Below are 23,622 nucleotides of genomic sequence, written 5' to 3'. Positions count from 1 at the left end.
CAGCTGTGTTGAAAGCTGGTTGTAAAGTCGCAGGAAGGCTGAGGATGATCCTTAGCTCCATCTTCCCGCTCAGAAAGTTTAGATTTTAACCCAAACTGGCAAGTTTCTAGCAGAAAAACAAGCAATGGAAAACCAGCTAGAGGTGCGTCCTTCCACCAGGCATATTGCTGGAGCTGGCCGAGCTGAACAGCTAGTCACTGCAAGCAAAATGGAAACTAACAGAAAGTCTGGTTTCTGTTAAAAAAAGAGGCAATAGGAGATGGAAGGAAAACAGACTGAGAGCAACAGATGGGCTGTTCAGAAGTCACTGAACATGGGAACTTAAGAGCTTTATCTGGGGTTTGTGTGTTTGTGTACTGGGTGCCTAATCCCTTTCAAAAGAGGTTGTTAATAGTCTCCTGAAAACATAAGAGCAAACCTGCCCCTGAAGTTCTCAGCTCTTTTTAACAGAAAGAAGGAAGAAGGAGAGAGAATCCTTGTCTTAATTTTCAAAAGATGGAGTGGCTGTGGTCTTTCTTGCATTAAGTACCTAGAGTATGTGAATGGGCCAAAAAAGTAGTATGCCCTTTGAAATTATGCCTCTGTGGAACATGCTGGAAGAGCTGATAACACACCAGTGGTTTTAGTTGTTCCTAAGTAAGATTTACTCTGACCAAGGACTTTCTTAGACTTGTGCTCTGCCAGGGAGGATGGGAAGCCGGGAGGAAGCAGAGACAGGACACCTGACCCAAACTAGCCAAAGGGGTATGCCACACCACAGCGCGTCATGCCCACTGTGTAAACGGGGGACAGTTACCTGGAAGGCCCAGGTTGCTGCTCAGGTCAGGCTGGGTATCGGTCAGTGCATTCTAAGGCATTGTACTGTACAGCACTTGTGTTTATTTGAGGTTTTTCTTTCCCACTTTGTATTTTCTCCCCTTGTTATTTCCCAGATTGTTCAGGTATCAGTGTTGTACCTCTGCTCAAGGTCTGTCAGCTTGTAAGTGATCTAGCGCTTCTGGGTAACTGTTTATATACTGTGACAGTTTATATACTGGGCGTGACGTGCTGGAGTATGGAATATCTCTTTGGCTAGTTTGGGTCAGGTGTCCTGCCTCTGCTTCCTTCTGGCTTCCCCTCCTCCCTGGCAGAGCATGAGACTCAGAAAGTCCACGGTCAGACTAAACATTACAGAGCAACAACTAAAATCATCGGTGTTCTCAGTGCTGTTCCCAGGCTGAAAGTGAAAACCACAGCACTGCACCAGGTACTAAGAACGAGAAAAATAACTGCTCCTGCTGAGCCCAGGACAGTAAGGAAACGTTTTTCCTTGCTACCTGCAAGCGTAAACTCAGCATTGCCAGCTTTCATAAACATAGTCCTTTACAAAATCTTGACTACTTAATTGCCAGATAACATGCCGACCGGTTTGGAGTCTGTCCTCAACTTCTGGGTGGCCGACTGCATGCTGCCTGGTGCTCTTAAGATACAGCCCAGCAAGGGTTCCCAGTCCCTCTCCCCCTCCTGTCTCCAGAAGAGAGAGCACTGTCCCTTTCCTTTGCTGCAGCAGCAGTGGGGGCACTGGAAAAAGAAGCCGGCAAGACTACTGGGAAAATGGTGACAAGCTATTCTGCTGTTGGGAAGGAGCAGTGCTCTCAAACAGCTGTGTGTGCAAGGAACTGCAGCAGGTCTGCATGTGCCTCCCTTGGGCGCTGTCCCCTAGCAATGGGTTGGTGCTGGCCACCTCCAGCCAGTGGCCCAGTGTCAAGGAGAAAGCCTCGGCCGTGGGGCAGCAGTTCCAAAGGTGATGACTCACACAAAATGTCACTGTCAGCTCATTGTGATGTGTGCAGAGAGCTGACAGGGAAGCAAAGACCTACTGAGGAGGCTACTGCCAGTGACTGTGACCACCCTGTGGGCAGAGGGACAGTTGCCCCACATGCAGGCAACTGACATGGCGCAGTGGGGTCGTATTTCTTCTCCCAGCTGGGCACGGAAGATGATCCCGAGATACCGCAGACACCACAGGGAGCAGACGGCGTCTTCTTCCTGGGAGAGGAAACGTTGCAGCTCAGAGCTGGACAGAGCAGCAGCTTTTCTCCCCAGCCTTATTTCTAGTGACTATGTCAGGACCAGCTTTCAGTCAGTCCAAGGAGTGCTGCTCTTTGTGGATCTGTCAGGTAGGGTGAGCAGGGAGGGGCACCTGTGACACTGAGGGGCGTGAGCCGTTCTGGAACACAGCAGGCCCTTTGGAGCCCTTCCCCTGCTGCTGACAGTGAGTGGCCATAGTGAATGCTGAGGTCTTCTTCTGGGATTCCCAGAAAGGATGGGATATCATGGGTGGTTAAGCACTGCTGCAACCCACACTGAGTTGGGGCATGGGAAGGTGCTGAGCTGGGCCCCCTGGCTGGGCAATGTGGAACTGGCTGCCGGGTCCTTTGGTCCCCAGGGCATTTCCTGATTTCTGGGTGTCTCTGTTACAGATTTCACCTCTTTGACAGAGGACTATATCTGCAAGAGTGGTTCACAGAGAGGCACTGATGAGCTGGCGGAAGACCTCAATCACTGTCTGTGTGATATTTTGGAGGGTAAGAGCCATGCTGCAGGACTGCCTGGCAGCAGGCCATAGGGCTGCTTATGGAGTGGGGAGGCTGGTATCCTGGGCAGCCTAGTCCTGCTTCCTTGGAAGGGCTGGGCCTTTCTGTGGCCTGGAGGAACAGTGAGAACAGCCAGGCTCTTCTGGCAAGTTAGGACCAGTGTAGGTCCTTTCTGCTCCCCACTGTGGCCAAGGAGGCACCCGCTTTCTTAGCCACCTCTGTGCTTTTGATGTGAACACCCAGCTCCGTGGTGCCTGGGGGCCCAGAGCAGGCTGAGAGCACCAAGAAAATGCCAGCGCACAAGTGACCTGGGGATGCTGGCACTGGAAGTGGAGTGTTGTGTGAAAGACAGGGAGAGACAGAGACCCTTCCAAGCCCATTTTCTCAGGGGATGTCTTGACCCTTCTGAGCTGATTATGAGCACATTCTGGACACCCCTTTGGCAGAATTTGTAAAGAAAAGCAAAAGAGTCCTCGAAGAGGATGAAGGGTCTAGAGCATCTCTCCTACAAGGAAAGGCTGTGGGAAGTGGGCCTGTTTAGCCTAGGGAATAGAAGGCTCTCGCGGACCTTATAGTAATGTGTCTAAAACTTCAAAGGAGGGAGAAGACTGGACAGAGCTAGGCTCTTTCCAGTGGTGCCCATTGTCAGGACCAGAGGCCATGCCATGGGCACGCACTGAAGCACAGAAGTTTCCCTCTCTAAGTTGGGAAACATTTTTTTGGCTGTGAGGGGTGACTGCCTGGTTGCCAGGGAGCTTGAGAAATCTTCCTCTTTTGGCTCTTCCAAAGCCGTCTAGCCAGCATCCTGGGCAGCTGGCTCTGCCCCTCTTGAGAGCAGGGTTGGACCCCAGAAGTCCCTTCCAGCCTCCACCATTCTGAAATTAGGTGGCAGCTCTAGGTTATGCCTCTGTGCCTTCTGTGCAGGTACCAGCGCTGCAGCCCCTGCGAGACAGGCGAGGGCTGTGCTTTCCTAAGCTGGGCTGGATAATGCACTGTTGCCTGGGTGCTCTGCTCTGAGCGGGGGGGCTTCCTTTGGGGCTTCTGGAAGAAGGCGTCCACGTGACTCTTCCTTTCCTTCCCTCTGTCCACAGACATGCTGACTCTTGGAGGTGACGTCTTGAAGTTTGCTGGTATGTACTTAGGATGCTGATGCCCATGGGTATGAATCTGCAGCACGGGACTGTTGTGGCGGCTCTGCTGTCCTTCTTCAGAGGCTCTGTGCAGCACCTTGAGCCATCCTCCTGGCCACTCTCACACCCATTTGCAGTGCCCTTTCTCCAGGCTTCTTTTCCCACCCTGGGCCTGCAGTTTGGCTTTGGCAAGGGTGGTGGCTCCCCTCCCTCTGCCTCAGCTTGCACGGCTCTGTGCTGGAGGTGAGGAGAGAGGCAGCACTGGGAGGAGGAGACCTACTAGAAGGTGAAGCCAAAGGCATTTCTTGGAGTGCTGGTGAAGGACAGGGGGGGCCTGGTGACAGCACAGCTCAGGCTGCCGGGCCGCAAGAGGAGGAGGAGTCCCAGTGGGTCCAGAGGTCCTCCAGGCCTATGGCCTCCCACTAGTCCATCTCCATCTTTTTCAGCATGTCATCTGGTTTCTGCTGTCCCTGCCATGGAGCATAGGTCAGGGACAGTCAGGTGTCAGCACAGCCTTGATGTTCCCTTCCTTTCCCCAGGGGATTCTGTGCTGCTGCTGTGGAGAGCAAGACACAATGAGATGGCCAGGACCATCAGCCTTGTGGTGCACTGTAGCTTGCAGATCCAGAAGAAGTACCGGAGGCGTAACGTGCTCACGGGCCCAAAATTCCAACTTAAGATAGGTACAAGTGCTGTGCCAGGCGCAAGTCTGTGGCACTCTCCTGTGCTTTGCACTGGCAGGGAATGCGGGGATCCCTGCTGGGCCTAGTGCCAAAGGAAAGCATTGCCTGCAAGCAAATTGGAGCACATTCTCCTGGAAGGCATGCTAAGGCACATGAAAAACATCCAGGTGCTTGGTGACAGCCAGCATGGCTTCACTAAGGGGAAATCCTGCCTGACCAATTTGGTGGCCTTCTATGACGGGGCTACGGAAATGATGGACGGGGGTATTGAAATTGACGTTACCTACCTGGACTTGTTCAAAGCGTTCGACACTGTCCTGCATTACATCCTTTTCTCTAAATTGGAGAGACATCAGTTTGATAGGTGGACCACTCGGTGGATAAAGAATTGGCTGGATGGCCACACACAAAGAGTTGTGGTCAACGGTTCAATGTCCGGCTGGAGACCAGTAATGAGTGGTTTCCCTCAGGAATGGGTGCTGGGACTGATCCCATTCAACATCTTTATTGGTGACATGGACAGTGGGATTGAGTGCACTCCCAGCAAGTCTGCAATAACACCAAGCTGTGTGTTTCGGTTGATACGCTGGAGGGAAGGAATGCCATCCAGAGGGACCTTGACACGCTTGTGAGGTGGGCTGATGTCAACTTCCCAAAGTTCTACAAGGCCAAGTGCAAGGTCCTACAGCTGAGTCAGAGCAAACACAGGCACAGCTACAGGTTGGGCAGAGAAGAGATTTAGAGCAGCCCTGTGGAGAAGGACTTGGAGGTGTTGGTTGATGAGAAACTGAACATGAGCCGGCTTCAGTGTGTGCTCGCAGCCCAGAAAGCCAACCGTATCCTGGGTTGCATCAAAAGGAGTGTGACCAGCAGGTGCAAGGAGGTGATTCTGCCCCTCTACTCTGCTCTCATGAGACCCCACTTGGAGTATTGTGTGCAGTTCTGGTGTCCTCAACATAAGAAGGACATGGAGCTGTTGGAGCAAGTCCAGAGGAGGGCCACGTGGATGATCAGGGGACTGGAGCACCTCCCGTATGAAGACGGGCTGAGACAGTTGGGGCTGTTCAGCCCAGAGAAGGGAAGGCAGCGTGGAGACCTCATAGCAGCCTTCCAGTATCTGAAGGGGGCCTACAGGGATGCTGGAGAGGGACTATTCATTAGGGACTGTAGTGACAGGACAAGGGGTAATGGGTTAAAACTTAAACAGGGAAAACTGGGGTTAGATATAAGGAAGAAGTTCTTTACTGTCAGGGTGGTTAGGCACTGGAATGGGTTGCCCAGGGAAGTTGCGAATGCTCCATCCCTGGCAGTGTTCAAGGCCAGGTTGGACGAAGTCTTGAGTGACATGGTCTAGTGCGAGATGTCCCTGCCCACGGCAGGGGGGTTGGAACTAGATGATCTTAAGGTCCTTTCCAGCTCACACTGTTCTATGGTTTTATGATTCTATGATTCTATGAAGCTCAAAGGAAGAGCAGGTGTCAGGTTGAATACCGGGGTCTTTGAGCATCTGCTTTCATCCAGATGCCTGTAGGAGGAACTTATCCCTCAATTTTTCAGGTGGGGGCAGCTTTGCATCCTTTTCCCTGCTGGATTCTCCCCTGCCTTTCACAAAGAGCAAAGGGGAGCTGCATTGCTTAAGGCTGTGAGAAGGACTTTTGCAGGCTGTAGTTTTTCTTGAGCAGACAGCTACAACCCGCCTGCATGTAAAGGGGGTGGGCGGTGATCAGGGCCTTGGCCTGCTGGGTTTCTGGGGCAGGTAAGACATCCAGCACTCTGAACACAGCATCACTGTCCACTTGGTTTCTCTATTTCTCAGCACCCATTTAAGGGTCCTGTGTCAGTATCCCCTCAACAAGGACGGAGGATGCCCTCCCCCTCCATAATGACTATCTCCCCATTGGGGTTCCAACTGGCTTCTGAACAGCTGAATTGCTGGGGGCTGTAGAGTTCTGCTTCTCCCTCTCTCTCTCCCAGGGATCTCTGCAGGGAGTATGCACTACCTGAGGTTTGAAGGCGAGAGGCAGAAGTACTTCTGTGTCGTTGGCAAGGCCGTGGATGATGTCTGTGAGGCCGAAAAGCTCGCAAAAGCAGGTGAAATTGTCCTCTCAGCCTCCTGCTGGGAGCATTGTGAGAAGCACAGGCTCAGGACCAGCCATATCGCGGGCGAAGCGGCTGTAAAGGTAGGTGGATGGGACAGCATCTAGAGCCATTCTGAGGACCTGGACCTGAAGGAGGGAGGTGTCAGAAGGCTGAAGAGCTGTATGTGGAGCGAGCTGTAGCTGTGAAAGTGGAGAGCAGCTGATGCTTTTGTCCTTCCATGTTAGGAGTAACTCTGGGCTGGGCTTGCTTGGTTTGAGGGGTCAGGAGGCACTGGAAGAGTTTTGGCCCCACCAGCAGTGTCCTCTGTGGGTCACGGAGCTGTTGACAGCTGGGGGATGCTTTGAAGACATCTGCTCAGCTCCAGTGTTTCTGAGGAAGCACTGCTGTCCTGTCCAGCCAGATAGACTTCTTCTCCCCTTTTCTGGGCAGTGACAATGGAGGCAGGATCTGTTCCCCGGGACTCCTGAAGAAGCCAGTGTCAGTGCTTTCCTTCTGTGTACCTTCAGGTTACGGCCATGAACCGGATGTCTTGGTCGGAATGCCAAGATGTTTTAGACAACTATCCACAGAAGCAGAAGTGGTTCTTCATGGAAAACAAACGTGAGTGACAGATTCACCTTGTTTTGGTTTTGCTTGGAAACACGGGGTCTGGCTGCTGCAGAGGTCAGGGATGAACAACCACTCCCCACTTCCCCTCTCAGTTAGCAGTCATGCTTTTGGCCCCCCTGTGCATCAGCTGGGGCAGTTGCTGCTGCTGCTGCCATCTCCTTCCAGGGGACAGCACTGCCCTGAAGCACCTGCAGGTGGCAACACACCCAGGAGTCTCTCCCCTGTTGCCAGGGCTAGCCCCTGCTTTCCAACAGCTGGTAGTCCCATCCTCCCAGCAACCATGTGTGTTTCCTCTCCACAGATGCAGTCAGGCCTGCTCTTTTCTTGAACTCTACTGCCGATGTGGGAGACATACTTACTTACATACCAAAAGCTGCTCTCGAGAAGGTACGGCTGGGCCATTGCTGCTGGGGCTGCTTTTTTTCGCAGGACAGAAGTGGTGCATTCAGAAATGGCGTTTCCGTGAGAGCGAGCAAAACAAAGAAAATGCATCCCGAGATGACAATGTGGGCAAATTGGGCCAAGGGGCACCGGTGCTGCACCACTGTATGAGTTGTCCTCAGAGAGATGGGTGGTGGGGCAGACACTTGCATCTCTGTCTTTTCTGTGGGTATGGCTCTTCATGTTCTGTGGACGTGGTGGCAGGAGAAAGGGGAGATTCCACTGAAGTCCCTAGAGCATCGCTGAGTGTCACCACTCATGTCCGTAACTGTCCCAAGATGGGGTGTTACCGGAATGCCTTTCTCACCTTTGTCATTTGTGTTCTGATTTGGTATCTGGGCAGCCTGCTGACCATTTAAACCGAGAGGAGGATCTTCTCTTCCCCCACTAGTACCTGCTATTGCCAGGGCACCAGCTCTCCCTTTGTACCTGGTGTGGGCAGCCCCTGGAAAAGCAGGCTTGTGAAGCTGTCATGCTCTTGCCTTCCAGCTCGAAGACAGAGTGCCGCAGGACTTCCTCAGCGAGCTACGGCCAGTCACCATCCTCTTCCTCCACCTGAATTTTGATACAAAGAGCATAGGATCTTTCCACAGTGTCCTCAATGAAGTCAGCAGTGTGATGGAGGAAATCATCTATCCTCACAAGGGTGAAGTGAACAAAGTCTTCCTGTTTGACAAAGTGAGTGTGGGGTGGAATCGGACACTGAGCAAGAGTGGAAGATTCCATCTTAGGCACTGTGGCAAGATGTGCTGTATCTGTCCTCGGCAGGGCTGCACATTCCTCTGTGTGTTTGGACTCCCTGGAGCAAAGCTGCCCAATGAGAGCATTCATGCCTTGCAGAGTGCTCTTCAGATCTTTAACTCATGCTCCGAGATCACTGCAAATACGGGGTGAGTGTCTGGTGGGGCTGAGGAAGTGCGTGCTGCCTGGGCCTGCGTAAAGCAGAGGAAGAGCGTTGCTTCTAGCTTACCCTCCCTTGTCCTCCCTTCCTTGGCAGAAAGGAGACAGTGCCCTGAGAGGTGGCAGGCAACCCCTGGGCTTATCCCTGGGCAGCCAGGCAGAGTGCCTCTGAGCACACCCTGCTAGCCACCATGCTGGAATGAGCCCTGGTGAAGGCCAAAGGCTCCTTGGTGCCAGAAGCAGCCCCACCTGGGTGACTGGCCTGTGAACAGTGATGGGGCCTAGACACCTGATCTTGCATTGCTGTCAGCACAGGCAGTAACATTGTGGCACCTTCTTCCCTCCCTCTTTTCCCACGGGTCCCAGGTCAGAGCTCAGGGAATGTGGTTTCAGGAGAAGTTCCCAAAAGTTCCTGCCTGTGCTCTAAGCCCTGTTCCTTGTCCTTGCCGCCTGGGTCCTTTACACCCCTGAGCTCTCTGTACCCCGAACCCCAGGCTGGCAGGGCAGGATGTCCAGTGGCCCAGGCTAGTGCTGAGGGCAGATGCGGGAAGAGATGAAGCTGGGTGGGCAGGACTGCACTTGGAGCGCTGCTGAAGCCGTTTTGTTTCCCTGTGTGCCAGGGCAGTGTCTGTGGCTGTTACCAGTGGGATGGCGTTCTGTGGCCTCATTGGCCACCCTCTGAGGCACGAGTACTCAGGTACAAACATGTGTCTGCAGTGTGGGAAACTGGTGTGAGCTGCTGGGAAGAGGAAGACAGCCTGGGAGAGTGCTTGCCCAACAGCCAGCCAGGAATGTCCCAGGCAGCACCAGTCCTGGGCTGGGGTGGGACACTGGGCTCCCCATCTGGTTGTTCCCCTGGGATCTGCTTAACCCACTGTGGGGCTGCGGGTGTCAGATGTAGGGCAGCCGTTGGCCTGGAAGGGCACTGTGGAGCCAGGGGCACAGGGACATCACAGAATCACAGAATCCCAAGGGTCGGAAGGGACCTTGAAAGATCATCTAGTCCAACCCCCCTGCAAGAGCAGGGTAACCTAGAGTACATCACACAGGAACTTGTCCAGGCGAGCCTTGAATATCTCCGACGTAGGAGACTCCACAACCCCCCTGGGCAACCTGTTCCAGTGCTCTGTCACTCTCACAGTAAAGAAGTTCTTCCTGATGTTCATGTGGAACCTCCTATGCTCCAGTTTACACCCACTGCCCCTTGTCCTATCACTGGACATCACTGAAAAAAACCTAGCTCCATCATCCTGACACCCACCCTTTACATATCTCTGTGTTCTTTCTTCATCTCTCTGGTAGTCATTGGCCAGAAGGTGAACTTGGCAGCCCGGATGATGATGAGCTACTCTGGGCTGGTGACCTGTGATACCACAACCTATGCCAGCTCTGGGCTGCCCTCTTGCTACTTCAAGGAGCTGCCGGAGAGAGAGATGAAAGGCTTCAAACATCCTGTCACTGTCTATGAATATGTGGGGATCACCATCAAGAGGTGAGTGTCCTCTGAGAAGTCTGGATGGTGGCATCAAGGGTCCAGCTCGGCCAGCACAGAGGAGTTCTGCAGAAAGAGCAGAAGCCGCTCTCCATTCACTGTGGATGAGACGGTTGGAAGCCCTGGTGTGGGAGGCTTTTTACCTCTCTTCCCTGCTGTCTCCTCTTGCTGGGAGAGTGGGAGTGGAACCACAGGGGATGGGGAAGGTTTTGTTTTGGTCGACACAACCTGGCTTTCAAGCTCTGTTCAGATGGCTTTCAATTGTGCTTTCTGTGCTGTGCCTGCTCTACCACATGCCCTGGTAATGCTGACCCAAGAAGGTTTTCTCCTAGCTGCTCTTGAGTGGGAAGCTTTGGGCCAGTCTGGTTCCCATGGATAAAGGTGGACCCTCAGGACCTTCTTCATCATGTCTTCCTCCTCAAACCTGGGCCCTTCCTCTGGGCCATGATTTGACCTTCTTTTTGGATGACGGTTTGAATGTTAGTCTCTGAAAATACAGGAAGACTTAAGCCAAAGGTGCCAGGTGCTTGGAATCCCAACCCATTAGGTGACACAAGTCCTTGTTTCCAAGACTCTTGGTTTTTCTTGGCCAACGCAGTAAAGATACCTACTAACCAGCAGCTCACCCTTGCTTCTTTTGCATGTCTCTGGGTCTGGCCTCTGTTGATGGACTCTCAATATATTCTCTTGTTCTGCTGTGGCCGTTGGGTTTCTTTATGCTTAAAGCTCTCTCAGCATGCCGGCTTGAACTTTGGTGGGGGGGAGCATGCAGGGGATAACACGCTGCTCAAAAGAAGAACAGGTACCTGAGAAGCACATCCAGCCCCTCCATGCCAGGCTGCTTCTCGATGTCCCTTGGCTTCTAACCAGCTAACTGACTTGTATTTTCTGTTTCCTCTGCTTCTAGCGTATTTGGCATGGCTCTTCCCACGAAGATGCCAGATAACGCCTCCTTGCTGGGTATGTAGAGAACGCCTTGCTCTTCTGAACTCCTGTTTCTTCCCCTTAGTAACTTGTATTGGGAAGGGAAAAGCTCTTGCTGGGGATAATGTTGCCTGCAGAGGCCCTAAGGAAGTGCTGGCTGTCTCAGTGTCTTTGGGGCAGAAAGCAGGGTGAGGTGCTCAGTGATCCCAGCCATGCTCCAGACCTGATAGGAAGGCTCGTTTCAACTATGGGGCTGCTCACATCCTGGGAGCTAAACCAGTCCTTGTCCTTGGAATCAGGAAAGCGATTTCCTTCTGCTACACTGATGGAGAGTTTTGGTGGTTAGTTCTCCCCCTTGTACTCCTCAAAGGTCCTTTCTTGGCAGCATCTGCTTGTAAGCATGGAAAAGTCAGGCGACGCAGATGCCTTTAGTCACTCAGTGTCTTGCTAGATGTTTTGGGCCCTGTCATAGGTTAACCCCGGTAGGGAACTCAGCCCCACATAGCTGCTCACTTCCCACAGTGGGATGGGGAAGAGAACTGGAAGGGTAAAAGTGAGCGCACTGGATACGGACAGTTTATTAGGTAAAGCAGATGCTGTGCGTGCATGACAGGCAAAGTCAGGCATTCTTTCACTGCCTCCTGGTGGCAGGCAGGTGTGCAGCCATTCCCAGGAAAGCAGAGCTTCGACATGTGTATCGAGGACTTGGGATGCAAAAACTGGAACTCCTAATGTGCCCCCTTCCTCCTGCTTTTCCCCAGCTTTCCTTGCTAAGCACAGCATCATATGCAATGAAAAAAGCCAGCTGGGGTCTGCTGTTGCAGCTGTGCCCATCCCAACTTCTTGTGCACCCCCAGCCTGCTGGGGGTGAGAAATAGAAATACCTTGATGCTGTGCAAGCCCTCCTCAGCAAGAGCTAAAACATGATTGTGTATCAACACTGATGTGCTCTGTGGCTAGTCGTACAGCCAGGAGAAGATGTTCTAAGTCTGTCTGGGACACAGCTGCCTGCAGCAACTCAAGTCATCACTTCCAGCCTTGCACTGGATCCCTGAGGGGATTTGCATGGGGCTGTCTGAATCTCTGTGGGATAGGGCGTCCGCTACCACTCTGAGGAAGGCAGAGGTGCAAAAGCTGGGACAAGAGGGTTGGAAGGCAGCAGGGGTATCATAGGCTGCCAGCTATGGTAGTGGGAGGGAGGCTGTGGCTGAGGGTGCCAGCAAAAGGGATGGCTCTTTCCTTTCTAGCATGCCCCAGCATCTCATTTTCTTGTTTGTCTTCACAGGTCGAAAGAAGGAGATTGACCTCTTTGTCAACTGCTTGGAAGCCTTCTAACCGTTTTGGACAAAGGCACATACTAGCATTTGAGGGCACAAGGGGCTCTGGGAAGAGCCAATTACTTAATCACCTGGCCCAGTTAGGCCAGTCTGCTGGCTACAGGTACAGGGTTTTTTCCTGCTGTAGCTTTGGGACACTGCTTCTTTCCATCCCTGACAGCCATGGAACACTCCAGCCCCTTGGCCAGTGTGCCTTGGCCTTGGACTGAAGCCTCCTCGAAAAGCCTCAAGGAGGCATTCCATAGTTATTTCCTGTGTGCTCTGCTCCTGCCCCTATCTCTTTGGGGTGCTGAGGGTGCTTCTTGATCTGTGGTGTTTCCTCCTTCACAACTAGAAGGAAAAAGACCAAACTCGGTGCTTTTCACTGGATTCCAGATGCAACATATAGCAGGGTGGCCTATCTCAGAAGCCCTGCTTGCCCCCTGCCTGTTTCCCAGAAGGATTACTGGGCCAGAAAAGCCTTTCTGTGGCTGAGAGGCAGACTGCTAATGTCTGCAGCCCAAAGGCAGACTCCACGTGCTCCATGATCACCTCTTAGCCCTGCAAGTCCCTCTGCAGTAGGGAGACAGGGAGACACGGGCCAGCGTTGCAGAGATCAGAAGTGGTCTGGACCTGGCTCCCCAAGTGTCTGGGCAGCAACTGCCCCTCTCTGCCCTTTCTCATACAAGGAGTGAAATTCTGGGTACCACTTTGAGGCGGGAAGCTGAAGAGTTCCCCCTAAAGGCAACTGCAGCTCTTTGGTCTTAGAAGGCTTGGGCCCTTGGGGATCTCAGTGCCTTTTGCTTTTGCACGGCAGGGTATTTGGCATGGAACTGCTAGAGATCAATGTGAGGCAGTTCTACTCTGCCATACGTATTCTGATGGCGAGGGTGATGGGCCTCCATGAGTGTGAATCGTGCAGTGCCAGGGAGCACGTGCTACAGACAAACCTCAACGGGATAATTGAAGAGAGCAACTACTGCCTCCTCAATGGCCTTTTCCTTGTCAAGGTGAGAGTGAGAGGCCTCTCTGACCCTGGAGGAGGCTTTCTGCTGAGCCCTTCTGGGTCTTCAGCAGTCTTCTAAGGCTGCTGGACTGCCTTAGCTCAGGGGGAGGGATTACAGGGGTCACAGCACATGGTTCCCATTCCTGGCCCTGGGGGCTGCCTGCGTGTGGTGACTTAATGTCCCGCGCTGCATCTGGCAGTGCCTGGTGCCTTGTTCAGCATTCTAGAAGCAGCACTGGAATGAGGCTGGGTCTGACCTCATGCTGAGGTCACTGCTGTCTGAGTGGTCTGCTCCAGCCAGCCCAAGATCCCACAGCCAGAGAACCAGGTCTTCAGCCCCCCTCCAAGATGCAGCACTGCCCGAGCCTCCGCTTTAGGCTCTAGCTGAAGTCCCACTGTGGCCTCTTGCAGCCAGGCTGGGGAGAGGGAAGGTGCTGAGGCAGAACAGAGAGGGTTCGCTCAGCCATCTTGCTTCGTGGGTAGGTATAGCGAGCCCTGGAGCCATGTTTCTCCCTGACTCTGCTTTTCTGTCTAGTTTCCCGTTTCAGACAAGGTTCGCCAAATGCATGAAATGCAAAGGAAAGAGGAATTGCATTCAACTTGGGCAAAAGTGCTAGAGAAGGTGAGCATTTCTCCTTTTCTCCTTCTGGGTCAGAGGAAGAAAACAACCCTGCTGGCTCTGGGCTCTGTGCCACAGCAGTGGGAGTGGCTGGGAGGACCTGGTCGTTGCCCTCTAGGGCCCGAGAAACCCCCCATGTTCTCTCCGTAGCCTGACAAAGCACACTAGCAACTTTCCTCCCTGAAAAAGCATTGCCTGGAGGAGAGAGAATTCTGCATTCCCTAGCCCAAGCTCCCTCCTTCTGCAGGGCAGGTGATGTTAAGTGTGAGCTGAGAATCTCAAAGAAATTAGGAATTGGGAAGCTTCCAAGCGGGGAGTCGGTTGGGGTGAGACTTGAGAGCAGCTTCTCAAGAGGCAGAGGCTAAATCTCCTTCCGTGTAAGACACTTGAGAATCCACTGGATTCCCCTCAGAACAACCTTTTTTTCCAGACCATTGATAGGAATGCCATATTTGTCATCGACAACGCCCATTTCATTGATCCTGCCTCCTGGAGTATCATGGCACCCCTGCTCTGGAACACCTCTGTCTTCATGGTCGTGAGCTTATGTCCCGGCTTTGCAAGAACAGAGAGCTTTCACAAAGCCACAGCAAACAACCTGATGTCCCATAAAATCATCTACTTCCATCTGGAGAAGCTGAAACCTTCAGCTATGGTGCAGAAGCTCTGCCAGGAGCTTGGAGTGGTCAGCGTCCCCAGGTCTTTAGCGAGGTAAGTTGGAGCAGGGGAGCTCCCTGGACACGAAGCATGGGAGCTGCCAACCCTTTGCTGTTTCACAAGGAGGAAGCTCGGGAGGAAGGCTCCCAAGGCCAAGCATAGCTGGGGTGTGAGAAGAGGGCTTGGTCTAAGTGGCCAGGCTGTGGGGCAGATTTGGTGGAGCAGAGGTCTGCCCTGCTACCAGAGAACACCTAAGCTCCTGAGGAGAGGAAAGGCAGGGCTTGGTGCTCTGTGCTTTGGGCACTGTCTGCAAGTCTTTTCCCAGGGCCTTCAGCAAAGGCTGGAGGTTCAGGGGGGCCAAAAACCATAAGCCAGCAGGAGAACCTCCCTTGCAGAAGTGAGGTGTAGCTGTGGCAAAGATGCTGGCTCCCCTACTATGCCTGAGTGGCTTGCTGCCCATTCCTTTGAGGGTGGTGAGTCACTGGAAGATGTTGTCCAAAGAGGTGGTGAATGCTCCACCCCTGGGAGTGTTCAAGGCCAGGTTGGACAGAGCCTTGGGCAACATGGTCTAGTGTGAGGTGTCCCTGCCCATGGCAGGGGGTTGGAACTAGATGATGCTAAGGTCCTTTCCAAACCAACCCATTTTACGATTCTACTTTTCTTGTGCTGATCACTGCTGGATCTGTTCCTGCCCAGGCTCCTGGTCCAAAGAAGCTTGGGGATCCCATATTACCTCGAGGAGCTGGTGCGCTTCCTTCGTTGCAACGACATGCTCTTGTTCCACACCAAGCAGTGGGGTGAAAAAGCAGAGGACAGCTGGGAGAACCTGAACAGTAAGAACCTTTGCCACTGACTACTGAGTTGCTGTGTTGCGTTCCCTGCAGCACCAACTTGCCCCTTCGTTGCCCCGTGGATCAGGGGCAGAGTCAGATCTTGCAGCAGATCATGCAGAACTTGGCCTGGCAGAGGCACGGGCTTCCGTGTGCCTTGTTGTCAGGACAGCCAAAGCAGTGGCTCACAAGTTGTGGCTTGGAGGGGCCTCAGTTCTGAGGGCTAAACTGCAGGGGAAATGGTTCTGGACCACGTGTGTCCCTGAGACATTCTCACGAGCACAGAACTTACGTTGGCCAAACGCTAGCTTAACTGAGAACAAACTCTAGCTTGAGGTGAGGGCCAGGCCCGGGAAACTTCCAGTGAAAACTGTTTTGCTCTGCTTAGAGAGCATGTTCGGCACCTGCCGGTCAGTGCACCTGCACTGTGCGGTGCGAGGGGGCCTTGGACTATTTCAGGTGAGCTTGGAAGCATTTGCAGGCTGCCCCTCACTTTGCAAATTGCCTCATTCCTTCTCTCTTGCTCCACCTAGCGCTTGCAGTCCTGGAGTCATCCCTCACAACAAGCTCAAGGTCCAGCGCAGGGTCTGCGGCCATGATCTGCACTGTAAGGCCAGGCGTGAACCTGGACAGCACCGTGCTGCCCAGTAACTTGAAAGGTGAGAGGCAGAGAGCCACTCTGCTGGCTCTTGGCTGTGCCGCAGGGGCTGGAGGGAGGCTGGGCATCACTGTGCTGCAGGGTCGCCCTCTCAGCTCTGGGGCTGTCCTGGGAAGGTGGCTCCGCTCCAACCAGCAACGGTCCTGGCATTGTGGGCAGCCATTTTCCCTTGCTGTGTGTGCAGCAGCTTGAGCCTGATGGTTGCTTTCCAGCAGCAGGTAGGAGAGGAAACGTTGTTGGTGCAACACTAAAATGACTCCCTTTTCTCACAGAAGCAAATCTTCTACTGGGACAAAAATTTGACTTGTCTCTGACTCACCTTTGAACACAGCTTCTACCTCAATAAGGCCCTTTGAGATGAGGGCAGTCCAGTAACTAAGGTGTAACACAAACCACTACTGCTACCACCAATAATAAAAATGATAAGGGAAATAACAAGGGAAGAGAATACAACCACTCACCACCCACCAACCGATACCCAGCCCGACCGAGCAGGGATCTAACCCTTCCGGGTAACTGCCTCCGGTTTACATCCTGGGCATGACGTGCTGGAGTATGGAATATCTCTTTGGCTAGTTTGGGTCAGGTGTCCTGTCTCTGCTTCCTCCTGGCTTCCACCCCTCCCTGGCAGAGCATGAGACTCAGAAAGTCCACGGTCAGACTAAACATTACTAAGAAACAACTAAAAACAGCGGTGTTCTCAGCGCTGTTCCCAGGCTGAAAGTGAAAACCAAAGCACTGCACCAGCTACTGAGAAGGAGAAAAATGCTGCTGCTGAACCCAGGGCACTCATAATTAAAAAAAAAATCCACTTTTTTTTTGTTTTGTTGGGGGCTTTTTTTTTGTTTGTTAGGTTTCTGTTTGTTTTGGTTTTGGTTTTTTTTTTTTTTGCTTGTCTGTGTGTCTATTTTGTTGTTTCCTGCGGATTTTCATGGAAATTCACCTTTAGCCTGGGGAACTGTCAATGATTGTTGAGTGTCCCTCCCGTCATACAAATCAGTAACCATTTGTATGAACCTTGAGGAAACATCATGCTGAAGCATTCCTGCTCTTAAGCTGTTTTGTCCAAAGAAACCCAAGAAGAAACCTCAAAGAAAAAAACAGTAAGGTCTGGCCGAGTTGAGACGACCTTTCTGGGGAGCTCTGAATTCACCTCTGATGTGGTGAAAGTTGTCTGTTCCCTGCTTGGACTGCTGGCAAAAGCCTAGTCCAGGTTTGGTAGGGCACACTGCGGGATGCATGTATCTGCTGGATCCTGCCCTGTCCCAGTGGGGGTGTGTGCCTGTTAGGTGTCTCACTTTTTCCCAGGCTCTGTGAACTGCAAATCCAGTAGGAGCAGAGCCATTGTGCAGATACCTACCCTGGGTTGCAGTTGCCCAGAAGTGCCCAGTGTAGGCCCAAAGCCTATCCTGTTCATGTGTTGAATCTTTGCAGAAGCTCCAGCATCAGGGTGGGGAAGAGGTAGGATTGAGATGTGTGGCTTCTCTTTGACAGAGATTGTGCTGGCTCAGCTGGACGAGGTCAAGCCGTTGGAGCAGACTCTTTTGAAGTTTGCAGCCATCATCGGGCCGGTGTTCACTACCCAGCTGCTGTTATACATTCTTCCGAGTAGAATGAGGCACAAGATGAATACCTTGTTGGACAGTCTAGTGCGTGACAACATGCTGAAGCGGATAGAGAGCACTGAGGAGCCAGAAGACGTCCAATATCCTAGCAAGGAGCCAGCCACCCCTCCGCAGGCAAAGATTGGTAAGTGGTAGCAGTGAGGTGGACAAGGAGCTCCCAGATGTGTCCTGGATGGGCTCCTAAGGGCATGGTGTGCTTCCCTCCCGCTGAGGGCTGGCATGGCTGTTGGGGATGGGTTTGTCAAAGCTGTTACAAGTCAGTCTGAAAGCACACTAGTTTTGCGTTGGATGGAAGTTCCCACCAGCTGTCCCAAATGCCCCTGCTCCCCTGAATCCAAGTGCTGCTCATAGTGCAGGCGTGGGACGAGTGGAATCCCTGACATCCTCTCCCAGTCACCTGCAGCATCCAGATAAAAGATGCTCTCCAGAATGGCCCAGGGACTTCAGCAAGCTTTTACTGGGCTTTGGTTACCATGTGATGCAGGGTTCCTGCTTAGGAGGTTGGTGGCTGCCTTGCCAAGAGTGGGGAGAAAGTCCTGGCTGAGGCTTGCTTTGGCTGGCAACAGCCTCCCCAGCTGCTGCACGGACCCGTGCAGCTGAGAACTGCATCCCCAAGGCTGTGCTAGCATCAGCCCTTTCACCCCATGCTGCAGGGCCTGGCATGCAGCAGCACTGTTTTGCTATTCAGGATGTGCACTGAGGCATGACTAGCTCCCCATCTGGCCCCAGCTTGGGCTCATACGAAGGCCCTTTACCTTGCAGGTGTGGAGACCTCCCCCCCAAGCAAGCAGAGTGAGGAGTGTCCATTTGGTGTGCTGATGTTCCATAAGCCACTGCTGCAGGAGGCTGCCTACGAGCTGTGGGTCCAGAAACAGCGAGTCACCCTGCACTTCAAGTGTGCTGCCTTCCTGGAGCGGTATGCACACAAATGCCAGAGCTGCGGCCAAGGGGACTTTATTGCCTTCCACCGCGTCGCTGTCAGCAGCACCCAGGAGAAAGGGAGTTGTAAGGACCTTGATGATGGGGATGACTCACACACCTGGAAGGCCTTGGTGCTGGCTGGAAAACACCTGAGGAAGCAGAGGGCCTGCATCTCTGCAGGTATGCTGCGCACCATGCTCTGTAATCTGGGCCCTCTGGGAGCCCAGTGATGGGTGCTGGGAGCGGGTAGGAGTAGGTCTGCTAGGAACTAGTCCAGCAGGAGCGGACGCCCACTGTAGACGTTCCTCAGTGTATTAGCACCTTGCAGGGATCCTTGCAGGCCTACGGGGAGAGGGAGAGCAACTCTTCCTAGGATACATGTGGGAGGTGTCCCTGGTTTTCTTTCCAGGTGTTACAGATACTCAGGAGGAGCAGCAGCAGCAGCAGAAGGCCTTTGTGGAAGAGGATTTTGGGTGAGCAGACAAGGTTTTGATTCTTTTTGAAGCCAGTGAGTTCAGAGGAGACAAAGCAAATGCTGGCTTTTGGCTGTCAGTTGTGACTCTAGCTTAGCAAAGAGGCTTTCTGTGGGGTGGGAGCTGAGAGGAGATGGCTGTGGAAATGAGTGCTCAAGGAAGCCTGTGCCTCAGTGTCAAAATAATGCTACACTGAAGCAGCCCTTGCTTTCCAGTTCCTACAGAGTAGTACTGCAAAATCTACAGGGAAAAAGCCACCACAAGGGCTCAGGTGGTTTGTCTGTGGCAGGTGACAGCCCAGCTTCTTCCTTACTCCCTGCTCCCAAAGGACTTGTATGAGTAGTACCTGTCTGTGGCCTCCTGCTCTGCTTTGCACAAAGGGCTTTTGATGTCGCCTCTGTGGCAAGGAAGACCACTCTAGATGACAGCCTTGTATTCTTTGCTCTCTTCTTCCCTTGGGCACTGTCGTCTGAGTAGTGCGACTGACAGACGGGACAACAGTGCGTGCTCGTGTGACTGCAAAGGCATCGTGGAATCAGTGCTTGTGCCTTTGGTTCACCACTACACAACGCTGGGCAATGCTGCCAAAGCCTTTTACTATCTTCTGGAGACTGCAGCTGCCTACCTGCATGTCTCCAACTACTACATGGTGAGTTGCCCTTCTTGCAGTGTGTCCTGCCTGGCTCTGGGCAAGACAAGTTTGCGTTACACTAGGGCATGACTTTGTGGGGCCTTGGAAGGAAGATGTTGAGCTCTGAGCCTTCATTTTCCTTTGGTTTGCCTCTCACGTGGGAAGAGACACTGGGTGCTGTGCCCTTAGCACGAGGGGCATTAGCAGGGAGGAGGTCTGAAGGATCAGCAGTGCCTGTGCTCTCAGGCACACAGTCAAAAACATGACTGTGTTTGTGCGGGTATCACCAGGGGAAGGAAAAGACCCTCTTAAGACAGATGCCAGCGGCAATGGGGGAGGACAAGGGCAGCCATGGGCTCTGCACTAATCTCACCTGCTCTCCACATGCTTGCACAAAGGCCCTCAAGAAACTGAATGAAGCGGACGTTCTGAGGAAGTCTCGAAAGGATAAAGCGAATGTGATATCCCGCTTTGAAGATGCCACCTTCTTCAGCCTCAAAGGAGAGGTAAAGGGGAGGTCTGGAGGGATCTCCTGAGTGATGGAGCTGGATGCCTTCCCCAGATGCAGTGGATAGGAGAGCTCTGGCATCTCTGGGCACTGGCAGACCCCTGCAGTCTCCTGGGCATCCAGTCCACATCGGGATGTTTCCCATTTCCTGTGCAGGTCTGCTGTGCTGTGGGACGCATGGAGCTGGCAAAGAAAATGATCACAAAGGCTTTGAGCCTGCTTGGAAGGCCATTTCCCCGGAACCGTGCAGAAGACTTTGTCAGGTCTCAAGTGGAAAAACTGCAGCGTGCCGCTCATGTTGCCGGAAGAGCATCCTCCCTTCCACAGGAGGCCCAGTAAGAAACAGGACCAAGAACGCAGGGGGAGAAAGAGCTATTTTCTACCTGGTCACAGGCATATGGGCACAGACGTGACGAGGCTTGAGGCCACACAGAGCGATGTGAGGGTAGAAGAGCGAATGACAGAGCTCCTCACTCTCTCCCTCCCTGTGAGGCCCTGGGAACAAAGCATGCCTTAGGGTATCAAAGCAGCTTGCAGCCAGAGATGTGTCTGCTGGCACGAGCTGTGGCACTGGATTGGTGCTGGCTGGCAACAGAGAGTTGTACTGGAAAGGGGTGGGGGGGCTGGAGGCAGGACCAGGGCACGGAGAAGGAGCTGTAAGAGGAACTAAGGTGTGAGAATTATAGAATCCTAGAACGGTTTGGGTTGGAAGGGACCTTCAAAGGTCATCTAGTCCAACCCCACTGCAATGAGCAGGAACGTCTTCGACTACGTCAGGTTGCCCAGAACCACATCCAGCCTGGCCTTGAATGTCTCCAGGGATGGTGCATCTACGACCTCTCTGTGAGGGTGGTGGTAAAACACCGTGTCAGTCTTTTACCACCCTCATTATATAGATTTTTTTTCCTCACATCCAGCCTCCATCTCCCTCTTTTAGTTTTAAACCATCACCCCTCAACCTGCTGCAATAGGCCCTGCTAAAAAGTCTTTCCCCATCTTTCTTATAGGCCTCTTTTAAGAACTGAGAGGTTTCAATAAGGTATCCTCAGTCTTCTCCAGGCTGAAGAACCCCAGCTCTCTCAGCCTTTTCTCATAGCAGAGGTGCTCCATCCCTCTGATCATTTTTGTGGCCATTCTCTGGACCCTTTCCAACAGGTCCATGTCTTTCCTGTGCGGAGGACTCCAGAGCTGGACACAGGCCTACAGGGAGAGACTCACCAGAGCAGAGTGGAGGGGCTCCCTTGACCTGCTGGTCTGCGCTCCTTTGAATGCAGCCCAAGATGCAATTGGCCTTCTGGGCTGCAAGTGCATACTGCTGGGTCATACCCAATCTTTCATCCACCGGTACCCCCAAATCCTTCTCCTCAGGGGTACTCTGAATCCCTTAATCTCCCAGCCTGTATTGATACTGGGGGTAATGAGGAGGCTCAGAGGGTGATAGCACTCTTCCTGCTGGTTCCCAGCTTTGCTTGGCCCCCCTGGTGCCAATACCCTCTTGAGCGGTCAGCTTCCCACTGTGGTACTTGTTGTTTGCCCCTTTCCCTTCTGGCAGCTCCCCCTCCATCAGCTCTGTTTCCTCCAAGGAAGTGTAACGGTCTGGTCTGCCACCCGTTTTCCCCCCTGGCCCTTTCTGACCCAGCCTATAGGCTCTAGCCTGTACAGCTGGAGCCTCTGGGCCTAGCAAGTTCTCTTGCTTGGCAGGAAGAAGAAGCTCGCCTGGCTGCTGCGGCAGAGCCGCTGTCTTTCCTTACTGGAGCACCTCTTCAGGCTGGAGAACACTTCTGTTGGATGGAGCCTGTCCTGCCTGGCAGCGCGCATGAGGGCCAGCACAGACACGGCAGTGGACTTCTATCTCTCAGCAGCCCGCAGCAGCTGTGATGCTGGCTTGGAAATGACCATATAGTTCATTACCACCATCTATCTTGCATTTGGAAAAAGACGATATTCTCCAAATATTGGTAGTACTGTAAGGAGCAATACATGCAAATTACTAAATGTTCATGTGTCCCTTCACAGTCAAATATTTCTCAGCCTGCACCTGACAATTGCCTGCCTTAGAGAAACACTGTGCGATTGTGTGAGATTTCACAGTGATAACTGCATAAATTAACTGCTAGCCCTAGAAAACATTCAGTTTAGATGCCTGCAGTGCACTCAGCTACGGAAAGCCCGCAACAAACCCTGCATATTTCATAGCTGTGCATCTTAGTTAAATGTATGGAGGAATATCTGAAGTGACAAAAAGATAGGAGAAGGGTGTAAAATTCAAAAGGCTAAACTAGTAACACACTAGTCTTTTAATGAGTAGAGATTCTCCCACCTGCCCTGGGGAGCTAACTGGGGACATCTGAAGCATGCTGTTAAACAGATTTAGTCAGAAAGATTAAATGGAGTATTTGGGGCTGGTTGGGTTGCTCACAAGACAGTTACTGATACTTTCCTCAGGATATGAACAAATTCAAAAAGAGAATATCAGACTTTTTCCTGATTCAGGCACCTCTCTTTCAGACCTAGGACTTTAGCCCATTAGAGCAGTGCAGGCTAGGTTCCTGGCCTGATTGCTGCCTAGGACAACATGTCTAGTTCACAACCCAGCTTTTATTACAAATCAGTGTTTGAGGAAGTGCAGTGGTCTGATTGAACCAAGAAGTGGCACTGTTTGAAAGCAGTGGAAGTCAAGTCTGCTGTGCAGCTCCTGTAGAGGCAAATTCGTAAATGGGTAATCTGACGGAGCAGTGGGATAGAGTGCATGTCCTAATCGGCAAGGCTGCGAGTTACCTTTATGTGTCACTGCAGACTCTGAACCAGAATGCTGTGGGGGTGTCACTTCGGTTCAAGCTTTAGCAAAAGGCCTGTAATGGCAGGCCTGGCTTCTTCCACTTCTTGCCCTTTAGACTCTCTCACAGAGCACAGATCATTTAGAAGGGTCTTCCCTGCAGTGCCTTTGAACGGCTTTTCCTCTTTCAGAAACGACAGCGATGGCATATGAATACCCCAGGTTTGTCGCAGATCTTCTGGAAAGCCTTTTTGATCTTTGCAAAAGGCTTAGAACTGTCAGGAATGCACATGATTCCCAACACCTGTAAAACTAAAGATGTGCCTCATGTTTTTGCATGGTGATCTGGTAGTGCTGTTCAGTGCTATTACATGTAACATGCAACAGAGCACTGCAATACCTGTAAGGCATCAGACACTGACTTAGATGTTGTCTGAAAGGGAGAGAAGAGATTCTGCTTCAGCCCAGGGTGTGTTTATTTCACAGCTCCGCCTTTTGTGGACCACTGAGAAGAGCCTGCGTAGTCCCCAGACTGACACCAGTCACTTCCATGGTCATCTCTGTCCACTTCCCCTTTAACCTCTCCATGTAGGGTAACGAAGGTGCTGGCCCCCCTGCTATGCCTGAGTGGCTTGCTGCCCAGCTCAGCTCTTTTTGCTGCTAGGGTGCTGAGTCACTGGAACATGTTGTCCAAAGACGTGGTGAATGCTCCACCCCTGGTAGTGTTCAAGGCCAGGTGGGACAGAG

The 23,622-nt window shown here is 52.6% G+C and overlaps 1 protein-coding gene across 1 annotated transcript; it reads left to right on the top strand.

The window, feature by feature from the left end:
• Positions 1 to 1,933: 1,933 nt before the first annotated feature.
• Positions 1,934 to 22,002, top strand: LOC106023562 (adenylate cyclase 10). Its single transcript, XM_034073099.1, is given in 26 exon segments — positions 1,934 to 2,159; positions 2,463 to 2,567; positions 3,668 to 3,706; positions 4,246 to 4,389; positions 6,364 to 6,569; positions 6,996 to 7,089; positions 7,528 to 7,631; positions 8,029 to 8,217; positions 8,308 to 8,429; positions 9,060 to 9,136; positions 9,742 to 9,931; positions 10,839 to 10,891; positions 12,141 to 12,187; positions 12,189 to 12,295; positions 12,989 to 13,181; positions 13,713 to 13,799; positions 14,227 to 14,507; positions 15,150 to 15,286; positions 15,817 to 15,942; positions 17,436 to 17,690; positions 18,329 to 18,667; positions 18,897 to 18,960; positions 19,438 to 19,609; positions 19,990 to 20,097; positions 20,256 to 20,434; positions 21,801 to 22,002. Coding segments are annotated over 26 exon segments (3,846 nt in total).
• Positions 22,003 to 23,622: the final 1,620 nt, after the last annotated feature.

The sequence above is a fragment of the Melopsittacus undulatus genome, chromosome Z (genome assembly GCF_012275295.1).
Source record: "Melopsittacus undulatus isolate bMelUnd1 chromosome Z, bMelUnd1.mat.Z, whole genome shotgun sequence".
Lineage (NCBI taxonomy): Eukaryota > Metazoa > Chordata > Aves > Psittaciformes > Psittaculidae > Melopsittacus > Melopsittacus undulatus.
Note: the sequence above shows the minus strand (reverse complement) of the source record. Positions and strands in the feature narration are given on the sequence as shown.